The sequence below is a fragment of the Pan troglodytes genome, chromosome 3 (assembly GCF_028858775.2).
Source record: "Pan troglodytes isolate AG18354 chromosome 3, NHGRI_mPanTro3-v2.0_pri, whole genome shotgun sequence".
Lineage (NCBI taxonomy): Eukaryota > Metazoa > Chordata > Mammalia > Primates > Hominidae > Pan > Pan troglodytes.
In genome coordinates this window covers 119737472-119749989 of record NC_072401.2, presented here as the reverse complement: position 1 = coordinate 119749989, position 12518 = coordinate 119737472, and the positions used below count along the sequence as shown (strand labels likewise).

The window sequence follows — 12518 nt, the reverse complement described above, 5'->3', positions numbered from 1 at the left end:
GAGTTACTAAGAAACCTATGTCTTTGCCAAAAATATTAAGAACTTTTAGGGTATAGTAATAGCATTTTTAATATTATCAGTTACAATATGGGTTATTCTAAGTTTAAGGTAAAAGGCATTTTTGATTATTAATATATTTGTGGGTAAAGGCAAGCTTTTGTTGCTTAGAAAAATCCATAGAACATTTAAGTGACACACTGAATATTAGTTACATTACAGTTATTGAAGTGATTCCAAAAATCCATGTTGTGGCCAGGTGCAGTGGCTCATGCTTTAGGAGGCCAAGGTGGGAGGATAGGTTGAAGACTAGCCTGGGCAGTATAGCCAGATCCTGTGTCTACAAAAAAAAATTTTTAAATAGGCTGGGCACGGTGGCTCACACCTGTAATCCCAGCACTTTGGGAGGCCGAGGTGGGTGGATCACGAGGTCAGGAGTTTGAGACCAGCCTGCCCAACATGGTGAAACCTCGTCTCTACAAAAAATACAAAAATTAGCTGGGTGTGGTGGTAGGCACCTGGGATCCCAGCTACTCAGGAGGCTGAGGCAGGAGAATTGCTTGAACCCAGGAGGCAGAGGTTGCAGTGAGCCACGATTGCACCACTGTACTCCAGCCTGGGCAACAGAGCAAGACTCCGTTTCAAGAAAAGGAAAAAGAAAAAATTAGCCAAGTGTGGTGGAGCACAACTGTAGTCCCGACTACTAGGAAGGCTAAAGTGGGAAAATTACTTGAGCCCAAGAGGTTGAGGCTACTATGAGCCATGATCACATCACGGTACTCCAGCCTGGGTGAGACAGCAAGACTCTCTTTCTAAAATACAAAAATAGAAATTCGTGCTGTAATGTAGAGTTCTTTTTTTGTTGTTGTTGTTTTAATGTAGAGTTCTTTCTTGAGACAATTTTTTTTTCACTTAAATAGAAACAGTTTTTAAACAAAGGCCATATTGACAAGGATAATCAGTTACCTAGAAAAAATATAGAGATAGAATCACAAGAAGGCCATATTAATGTTGAACACACTCATGGGTTAAGTAAAGTATTAACGCCTTTCTCAAACACTAGCTCATTGCTGCTTATATGAGGGAATTCTTTGGAAAAGTGATTAAAATATACAAGCAAAAATCCTCCACAAGCACTTGTAACAAATAACAATCCAGCTTTATAGAGATTTGTTTTTATTATAAGTACTCTGATGCTCTGAGCTGACATTCTTCGTTTACTTTTCTTGCACTTGATTTTATAGTTCTCTCATAAGTTTGCAATAAAGCAGTACTCTACGACTCTTCTTTCTCTATAATTTGTTTTGCTCATTTAAAGGCTAAGTACTTTCAGATGAGGATCGTTTTTTAATGGCACAGGGTTGATAGCAGACACATAATTGTTGCTTGTCTCAATTTATGATTCATTCTTAAGCAAATTTCATCTCAGTTTTATCTGCCTTGTTGAATTCCCACAGGGAAACTACATCATGCTTTTCTGGAGTAGTGGTTACAGTTTCTTTATGAGATGCTGTCATTGTTAACCTTCATCTTTTAATGGTGTCTGTATATTTTGGTAGCTGGCAAGCTTCCTAAATACAAAAGGAATTATTATACTTAAGATACTTAAATTTGATTAACCCAGAACATGGAGAAAGATGAGCAGCGGGAAAGGAGGCAGCCAGATGTTAGAAAATTAGATAACTTGAGAACGCGTATGTACCCAGTGAAGTTTAGTTGGAGACATTTTAACTGAAGTTCCTTTTTATGTGCTTAACATTAAAAGCATTTTCCATGTCTTTCAAAAACTCTTAGAAGCATAGCTTTGTACTGTGAGATCATATTTTATTTTGTGGATGTGCCATAATTTACTTGGGTATTTAAAAATTGTGGATACTTTCTTTCCTTTTAGGGTGCTTCCATTTTTACTTTTTTGCTCTAAAATTATATAGAACCATATTATTGAGTAGTAGAATACAAATTCTTCCCATATAAATTACTCTTTAAAAATTGTTTTTTGCCAGGCATGGTGTCTCATGCCTATAATCCCAACACTTTGTGGGGCTGAAGTGGGAGGACTGCTTGAGCCCAGTAGTTCCAAACCAGCCTTGGCAACATAGTGAGACCCCCATCTCTACAAGAAAAAAAAATTTAGCTGGTTGTGGTGGCATGCACTGGTGGTCCCAGCTACTCAGAGGCTGAGGTGGGAGAATTGTGAGTCCAGGAGGTTGAAGCTACAGGGAGTTGCAGTTGCACCACTGCACTCCAGCGTGGGTGACAGAGTGAGACCCTGTTTCAAAAAAAAATTTTTTTTTCTTTGCTCTTTTATTTTACGGTTCATTAAATTTTAAAAAACATTGTATAAACCAAGCTTGTCCAACCCACAGCCCGCAGGCCATATGCAGCCCAGGACGGCTTTGAATGTGGCCCAACACTAATTTGTAAACTTTCTTACAACATTATTTATTCATTTATTTATTTTAGATCATCAGCTATTGTTAGTGTTAGTCTATTTTATGTGTGGCCCAAGATAAGTCTTCTTCTTCCAATGTGGCCCAGGGAAGCCAAAAGATTGGACACCCCTGGTATAAACTTTACAACAAAGATAGCCTGGTATATGGAATTATTGAGCAGGAAAGATAACTTGTTTAACAGTTGAGGAAGTTAGGCCCACTGAGATTACACAATATTCCCCAAGTCTGTTAGTGGGAGGCAGAGTCTTGAGGTTTATGGCTCCCAATTTAGGATTTTTTCTGTTATGTTACATTATTTGTAAAATGGCGAGGTGTTAATAAGAATAAATACAAATATAGGGCTGAAAGAAATAAGGAAGTCAAGAGAGAAAGTTAAATTTAAGAAGAAAATGATAGTGACCGTGTTTTAGATAGACTGTATTTGAGGTGCCATCAGCCATCAATTGACAGCGTTCCAGGAGGCTGCAAGAATGCTCAGTGTTTCGGTCTGCTCTGTAGTCAGACAAACTTTACCATTTAGTAGTAGTGTAATGTTGGACAAGTTATATAACTTTTGAGCCTCTGTTTCCTTATCAGTAAATTTGGTATAATAGCATCATTCGGTTGCAGGGAGGAAGAAATTAGTTAATATGTCTAAAAGCACTGTTAGACCAGTGCCAGGCATGCAGGAAGCATTTGATACACATCAAACATCATTATTGGAGATGGCGGGGATTGTTTTCTAGAGAGAAATCTAGGATGTTAAAAATGAGTTTTTTCATCCATGGATTACAGACTCTGTATATGGCACAAACTGATAATTGCAGTTAAAGAGCCAATCTTTTATAACCTAATAAATAATTATGTTGTACAATAGAATGGCCTAACTCTATTCTAGGTCTACCTCAAAGCAGTACTAAGCCTGGGGATTGAGTTAGTCAGATGGTGCCATTTATTTGGCCTTTTTCTGTGTATGTAAGGGGGAAACAAAAGCAAAAATTTTGTATTAATACAATTTGATTAGCTAAATAGATTTAAGAATGTTTTGAATAGGGATTGGAAATAGAACCAGTTCAGTAAGTGTTTATTGGGGATTGCTGTTATGTAGGTCAAATATCTTTACACAGAAAATAATTCAGGGTGTTAGATCAGAGTATCTCTGCCCAAAAATTTATTTACAGATTATCAGAGGGTAAAAAACTAGACAACACTAGAGCTTTTATTACAGATGAACTGCTGGGGCTGGTATGGAAATAATTTCCATGAAGGACAGAGAACACACAGCTTTATCAAATTCACATTTACTTGAACAGTTCACGAGTTTTATGTTGATTTCCTCAGTATTGTAATTCATGACTCTTTAAAAGCAGAGTCATCAATTATTTTGGTATTCTCTTGAAAGCCAGCATAGTTCTGAGTACCAGGAAATGCTAGTGACTGGCTGAAGCAATGTGTGAATATGTAAATACTATTTTCTTAACTTAAACTAAAAAGTTAGCCAGAAAACCTGATTTTGTGTTACATTATAGTTTCCTGGTTAATGTTTTTTGTTGTTGTACTCAAGTTTATTCCGCTGGTTATTCTGATTAGTTTATTTTAAACATTTTTGTATCATTAAAATAATAAAAATACAGAAATGGATGAGAAGAAAATAAAACACCCAGGTAGTGTTTTTTTTTTTTTTTTTAATTTTCAGCTTTTCATGGGTATATTGGACCCATGTAATGAGCATAGTACCCATAGGTAGTTTTTCAACCTACATCTCTCATCCCCCAGTAGCCTGCAGTATCTGTTGCTCTGACATTTATGTCCATGTGTGTTCAATATTTAGCTCCCACTTATAAATGAGAACATGTGGTACTTGGTTTTCTGTTCCTGTGTTAATTCACTTAGGATTGTGGCTTCCAGCTTTGTCCATTTGCTGCGCATCAATGGTGGATTAGATAAAGAGATATTGGCATGTGTATACCATAGGATACCATGTAGCCATGAAAAAGAATGAAACTGGGCTGGGAGTGGTGGCTCACGCCTGTAATCCTTTGGGAGGCCGAGGCGGGTGGATCACAATGTCAGGAGTTCAAGACCAGCCTGACCAACATGGTGAAACCTGTCTCTACTAAAAATTCAAAAATTAGTGGGTGTGGTGGTGGGCGCCTGTAATCCCAGCTACTCAGGAGGTTGAGGCAGGAGAATCGCTTGAACCCGGGAGGCAGAGATTGCAGTGAGCTGAGATTGTGCCACTGCACTCCAGCCTGTGCGACAGAGACTCTGTCTTCAAAAAACAAAAGCAAAAACAAAACAAAAGAATGAAACCATGTCCTTTGCACCAAGTGGTGTTTTCAGAGAGGATTTAAAAATACATAGCATCCCCAGAGTCAATGTTTGGGGCTTGTACTCTCTTATCTTGTAATCTCCTTTAAGGAACGGGCCAAGTTCAAAGGCAATTAACCAGAACTTTTGCTTTTTCCTTGAATGTGTGTCATGTAATAATTAATGTATTTGAAACACAATATACTTCAGCTCCCCTTTCTCAGCCTATCAGAGTATTCTCAGCCAAAGCATGACTTTAGGATTTGTTACTTTTTCTAGGGAATTAAAAAGCCTTCAGTTGCTTGTCTTTTTGCCTAAAAATTGTATGAAAGTTATATTAATATTTTAAATCTCCAAAAATGTGATAGGTAAGCATGCATTATTGTTTAATTTTACCACTAGTGATCTTGAGCTTCTTATCCTGTGGTCATTGGCCATGGATATTACTTCTTCTGTGCATAGTTGGATCCTCTCTATTGTCTATTTTTTTAAGTTGATTGCTTTGTCTTTTACTAAAATGTGATAATATCCTAGCGCTTTGAGAGGCTGAGGTGGGCAGATTGCTTGAGTTCAGGAGTTTGAGACCAGACTGGGCAACATGGAGAAACCCTATCTTTGCAAAAATTTTAAAAATTAGCCAGGCATGGTGGCATGTGCCTGTAGTCTCAGCTACTGGGGAGGCTGAGGTGGGAGGATGGCTTGAGCCTGGGAGGCAGAGTTTGCAGTGACCCAAGATTGTGCCACTGGAATCCAGCCTGAGTGACAGAACCAGATGCTGTCTTTAAAAAATTATCTATCTAGAGATATATATATACACACACACATATTTATATAAGTAAACTGTAACTGAAATGTGTGTGCATGTGTGTGTGTGTATATATATATATAAAACAAGTTATTACTATTATTCATTTCTAGGAGTTTTTTTTTGCAAATTGCAAATGTTTCTTCCAGCCTATTGGTTTGCATTTTGACTCTGATTATGGTGTGTTCTGCTGTATGGTAGTTTTCAATTTGTATGTGGTTGAATTTAACTTTTTTGGTTTTTGTTTTCTGACTTCTGGGTTTCCTAGGAATTCTCTCTTACATCCAAGGTTATAAAAACTATGTTCCTATATTTTAGTCTAGTAACTTTTTAGTTTTCTTTTCTTTCTTCCTTCCCTCCCTCCCTCCTCCTCTCTTCCTCCTGTTTCCTTTTGCTTCTTTCTCCCTCCCTCCTTTCTTTCTTTTCTTTTTTTTCCACCTATATTTAAGCCATCTGGATTTCATCTTTTTGTTATCAGTTTGGGATCAAATTTTATATTCTTCCGTATTGGTCTCAGGTTTCCTTATAGCACCTAATCATGGCTCAGTGAATTATACCCATTGAAATTTTCCTTAATAGATTTTTTTTGGTGGCATTTATCTCAGGGCAAAGATCCAAGAAGGCTGTTAATCTGCCTTTCTCTAGAGCTTTCCTATCTGGCTTCTCTGTCAGTGATCCTGTCTCCTCCTGTTTTGTCCTTCAACACTCAGTGTTCTCTAAGTCAGTTTCCATATTTGCTTTCATTAATCTCTTTCCTCTAGAGCAGGGGTCTGCAAACTTTTTCTGTAAAGGGCCAGAGAGTAAATAGACTTTGCAACTACCCAGCTGGGCCATTGTAGCATGATAGCAGCCATAGACAATAACTTAGGAATTCGTGTGGCATCATTCCAATAAAACTTGGTTTCTGGACAGTAAAATTTGGATCTCACTTGATTTTTCACATCACAAATTATATTCTTATTTTGATTTTTTTCCTGGCGTTTATAAAATTGAAAAACCACTCGGCTCACAAGCAATATAAAAACAGATAGCATACCGGATTTGGTGCACAGGTCATATTTTGCTGACCTCTCCTCTAGGGCATAGGGCTCCTTCTCTCCTATCCTGTATCTTCCCTGTAAAAAGGAACCACAGGTCTCAGGCACACAACTCCAAGCAGTTTTCTTCTTTCAACCAATATTAGTATTTTCATAAACATATTACAAATAATACATTTCAGTAACTCAGCCTCCATCCCCAAATTGTGGGAATTACAGCTTTTACATGACTTTTGAATTTTATTTTCTGTGAGTGTTAAACTGTTCCCTTGTTTAATTTATTGTAATTTTTTTTTTTTTTTTTTAAGATGGAGTCTCGCTGTGTCACCCAGGCAGGCTGGAGTGCAGTGGCGCAATCTCGGCTCACTGCAACCTCCACCTCCAAGGTTTGAGTGATTCTCCTGCCGCAGCCTCCCAAGTAGCAGGGATTACAGACACCACCATGCCTAGCTAATTTTTGTATTTTTAGTAGAGATAGGGTTTCACTACATTGACCAGCCTGGTCTCAAATTCCTGACCTCAGGTGATCCACCCGCCTCGGCCTCCCAAAGTGTGGGGATTACAGCTGTGAGCCATGGCGCCCAGCCTATAGTAAGTGTTTTATGCACATGTTTTCTCTGGGAGAGGATTTTTTTCTACTATAAGTAATCTTTAAAACAGTTGAATTTTTTTCATAGCCTTGTACACTACTATTGCAAGATCATTTTGATTTAAAACATATTTTTCTAGGAACATCAGTGCTTTCATTGCACAAAACGTTTTATTTTGGCACAACAGCCTTTTTAAATAAAATACTTTATGTGCATTCAAATATTTGAAAATGTTTGCCTCTGATTAGATATATCTCTACCACAGGAAAATCTGAAGTTTAGTGATGCAGGTCAGAGCTTACTTAATAGTCTTCTGGGCCGTTACCTTATAATCTATAATAAAAAATAACACATACATGCATTCGTTCAGTCTCTTATAGGCCATAAATTACTTCCATAAATATTTCTTTGAAATTTACTTTAAAATAAATAAATAAATGAAACAACATTAAAACCAGAAAATGTTAAGATATTGATTGATTCTCCCTTCCTTACCATTCCCCCAACTTTACTTTTTGGGGATGAAGGAAAGTAACAACCATGGTGTTTGTTTAAACTAAATACCAAATGGTCTTTAGATAAATTGCTTAGCAGTGAAAAATATGTTATTTATCAACTGTCGGGGGTACGTGGGGATTCCTTAACGTGCCAGAAGAGGGAAGGGAACCAGCATTTATTGAGCTCCTACTTTGCATCAGTTTAATTCCTACAACCCTGCAAGTTAGCCGTTATCATCCCTGTGTTCAGCTTTGCATCCTAAGCCTGGAAGGTTTTAGTAACTTCCCCAAGGTAGCCCAGCTTGTTGAAGGTACAGCCCAGATTGGAAGCTGAGAGTCTGTGTCCACATATACTTCTCCACTTCAAAGATTGAGCTTGGAAAAAATAAGCTTTTTGACATGGTCAGTAATATACAAATATTTATACATGATTAGTGCACTCTTCTCTAGGCATATAGACATACTTTGAAACAACTGAAAACTTTATTTAGAACAATCCTATTAATTAAGCATTTATTGACTCTTTCCAGAGTAGACATGACTTTGTTTTGTCATTACATTTCCCTTAGCAAAACAAACAAATTCACTCACAAAATTGTCATTTTGACAATATCATTTGTGTTAGGATTCCTTTGTGTTAGGACTCCAATATTATATGTGTTAGAATTCCAAATGTTTTCCTCACATTTGTCCTATTAGTTCTAGATATTAGTCTTTAATTTTTGTTGGGGCAGATTGCTCAGAGTCCACTGTGTTACAAGTATCAGATAGTGCCAGGATTCTAAATTTTAAAATGTTAACTCCATGAAAATATTTTGCTTAAGCCATCTTCTTTTCCTCAGCTTCCTCTATACCTCCTATAATATTCTTTTATCCTTCTTCTTGAATTTTAAACTCAAATTTTGAGTTTGGCACACTCTTTGAATTTTAAACTCAAAGTGAGTCAGGTGATGACGGAGCATTCCCTAAGCATTTGCTTTAATGATATTGTTGTTATTATTATTATTATTTTGAGACAGGATTTCTCTGTGTCACCCAGGCTGGAGTGCAGTGGCATGATCACGGGTCATTGCAGCCTTGACTTCCTGGGTTCCAGCAATCCTCCCACCTTGGCCTCCCGAGTAGCTGGGACCACAGGTGTGTGCCACCACACCTGGCTAATTTTTGTATGTTTTTGTACAGATGGGGTTTTGCCCTGTTGCCCAGGTTGATCTCAAACTCCTGAGCTCAAGTAGTCCACCCACCTTGGCTTCCCAAAGTGCTGGGATTACAGGCATGAGCCACTGTGTCTGGCCCTCTAATGATATTAAAATAGGTGTTAACTTTTAGATATTTTTGTTTTCTTAGGCGTGTTCTTTTAAAAGAAACTTCCATGTTATCTAGTAGAAATAGTGAATCAGGCTCCTTTTTAGCCGCAAAATTGGTATCTAAGACTTTACCATTAGTGGGGTATTACAGCCATTTAGCACACTTTTTTTTCTTCAATATATTTTTGTTGTAAATTCTCAAGTTATAATGTTATAAGAAAAGAGCAGCTAAAATAATGGGGGAGTAGATGCAGTATCATTGAAAAACAAACTAAAAATGTAAATGCTATAGTCTAAAAATTAAAAGCCTAAAAGGGACTGAAAATGCAATATCTGAAATTATTAATCACTTTGACAGGTTTGTGATCTTCACTTAAATCTGGGGTTCTAAGAATATGCTATTGCTTTGAATTGTGGGAGAAGTAAATTAACTACAAATAAACTTCAGTAAAGAGATGTTTTTGTTAGAAATAGACTTGGCTGTCAGGCATGGTGGCTCGTACTTGTAATCCCAGCACTTTTGGGAGGTTGAGGTGGGAAGATTGCTTGAGTGCAGGAGTTCAAGACCAGGCTGGGCAACATAATGAGACTCCATCTCTACAAAAAATAAAACATTCACTGGCACGGTGGTATGCACTTATAGTCCCAGATACTGAGGAGGCTGAGGTGGGAGGATCACTGGAGCCCAGGAGGTCAAGACTGCCTTAAGCCATGATCACGCCGCTGCACTCCAGCCGGGGCAACAGAGTGAGACCCTGTCTCAAAATAACAACAACATTAAAAAAGAAGTAGATTTGGCTGTGAGTAACAAAGAACTGAAAATAACAGCAGTTTAAACAAGTTTAGAGTCGAGTGTATTTTATATTTAGGAAAAGAGACTAGAGGTAGCCAGCTCAAGAGTAGTTTGGTGGTTCCGCAATTATTAAGGCCCCGAATCTCTCTTGTTTGCACTTCTGTCATCCTTAGTATGGGACCCTATGGCCCAAGATAACTTATTAGGCTCCAGCCATCCTTGCAGTCAGGAGAAGGAAGTGGAACAAAGATACTTCCTACAAGTAATACATGGTACTTCCACCTAAATATCACTGGTCAGAACTTATGGCAGGGTGCGGTGGTTCACACCTGGAATCCCAGCACTTTTGGAGGCTGAAGCAGGAAGATTGCTTGAGGCCAGGATTTCAAGACCAGCCTGGGTAACATACTGAAACCCCACCATTTCAAAATAAAAAATAAAAAGAAAATTAGCCAGGTGTGGTGGCATATACCTGTATTCCTAGCAACTCAAAAGTCTGTGGTGAGAGGATTGCTTAAGCCTAGGAGTTAAAGGTTGCAGTAAGCTATGGTCATGCCACAGCGATCCAGCCTGGGTGACAGAGTGAGACTATGACTCAAACATAACAAAAACAAAAACAAAACTTAGGTGTCTAAAATAGGAGCACAATTTTATTTGGGGATGATGAAGAAGTTCTGGAGATGGATGGTGGTGATATTGTACAATAATGTGAAGGTGCTTAATGCGCTATAAACCAAAAATGTTTTAAATGGTAAACTTTATGTTATGTTTATTTTACCACAAACAAACAAACTTAGTCATCAAGAAGGAGGGGAGGCCAAAATGTGATCTTAATTTTGGATAGCCATTGTCCTCCTAAAAATCTGAAGTTCCATTACTAATGAAGAAAAGGAGGTTAAATATTGGGCAGTACCTAGCTTTGAAACATGTGTAATGGCTGAAAATATAAAGGACAACAAACAAGTATACAAAAAAGAAATACAGAAAGTCATGCATGACCTGTGAAGTGAATTAATAAGTGGGGATTAATAATAATGCTTTTACTAGGGACAGAAAAAAAAAAATAAAAGACCAATCTTTGGTATCTAATCCAGAATCCTTACATTCTTTTATTTGTTCAGTGGCATTGCCAAAGCATGGCATCAGGCATATTTTGGGGAAGGGTCTGGCCCAGTTATGTTGGATGAAGTACGCTGCACTGGGAATGAGCTTTCAATTGAGCAGTGTCCAAAGAGCTCCTGGGGAGAGCATAACTGTGGCCATAAAGAAGATGCTGGAGTGTCCTGTACACCTCTAACAGGTAAGGATTTCACTCCATTAGTGTACCAGTTCTTGCCCCCAGTACCATGTGGGCCTGCCACAGCTTCCCTTCTCCTTAATTTCAACATTACCAAATGAGCATACAAATAAATACACCAAATAAAACAAACAAAAAGAATGCAAACCGTATATTAAAGTACCATCTTTTTATTCATAGTTATTCCTGAATTTTTCAATTTAAGGCTATATAGTCTTGTAAAGCTAGATCAGAAAATAGGACTTTGTTGCAGTATATAGTACCCAATAGTCAAAATCAGTGTGCAGTGATACATTCCAGATATTAGGTGTAATAATTCCATCTTTAGTCCATTCATCTATTAACGTTTCTTGACTCAGAATGTGTTTAGAGCTGGTATTGATGCAATTGTTGATTAAAGCACACTGTGAAAGAAACCAAGTTAACTTTGCTGTGCACAATTTTCAGACTATTCCAAATGACAGCATGCCTGTCAAAATGTATCATGTGTTGTAAGAAGGGCATATGTGAGTACAAACTGGTGTGCGTGTATGTACTTACATGTTTAGGGAGAAGAAGAAGGAAATGGAAAAGGCAAGAGAAACTGACTCATCAGAAACCGTTTAGTAAAAAGAAACTATCATTCTCAGTAAACTATCGCAAGAACAAAAAACCAAACACCGCATATTCTCACTCATAGGTGGGAATTGAACAATGAGATCACATGGACACAGGAAGGGGAATATCACACTCTGGGGACTGTGGTGGGGAGGGGGGAGGGGGGGAGGGATAACATTGGGAGATATACCTAATGCTAGATGACGAGTTAGTGGGTGCAGCGCACCAGCATGGCACATGTATACATATGTAACTAACCTGCACAATGTGCACATGTACCCTAAAACTTAAAGTATAATAAAAAAAAAAAAAAGAAAACCTGAAAAAAAAAAACAAAAAACTTGAAGAAAAAAATGTTTTGTTTACATATTTCTTTAGTGAAAATCAATAACTTGTTAGAATCTATGAAATACCAGATTTATATCTTTCTCTTCACATACTTCTATACATGCAGTTGTTTTTATTAGCAGATTAACACATTAATACACCATAGAAATGTATTTACGCCAGATTTTTAGCCAGAGCACTTCATTTTCTTGAACTGCCATTTTCCCCTCCTTCAAATGAGGATAGTCTTGTAACATTGCTGTGATGCTCAGATAAGATAATGCATGTCATAATGCTTTGCAGACAGTAAAATATTATATTAATAAAAGGTTTGTTGCTCAGAGACCTTTACTTTAAAAGATCCCTGAGATTTATGAAAAGTATGACCCTTACCCAAGATTATTTATATGTTTCATTGAGAGTTTTTGGATTATTTTGGTTGGAAATGGCTTTTAAATCTACTTTTTTTGGAATTAAATTTATTATACTATTTATCTGCTTAGAAGCTCTTTATAGAATTATAGGCAAA

The 12518-nt window shown here is 37.5% G+C and overlaps 1 protein-coding gene across 2 annotated transcripts in view; it reads left to right on the top strand.

Moving 5' to 3' along the window:
- PRSS12 (serine protease 12) overlaps positions 1-12518 on the top strand; it is a 73265-nt gene that overhangs the window by 23378 nt on the left and 37369 nt on the right. For both annotated transcript variants that reach the window (NM_001071807.2, XM_009448188.3), the window contains 1 exon segment: positions 10890-11068. In NM_001071807.2, coding sequence (NP_001065275.1) covers positions 10890-11068 — 179 coding nt within the window.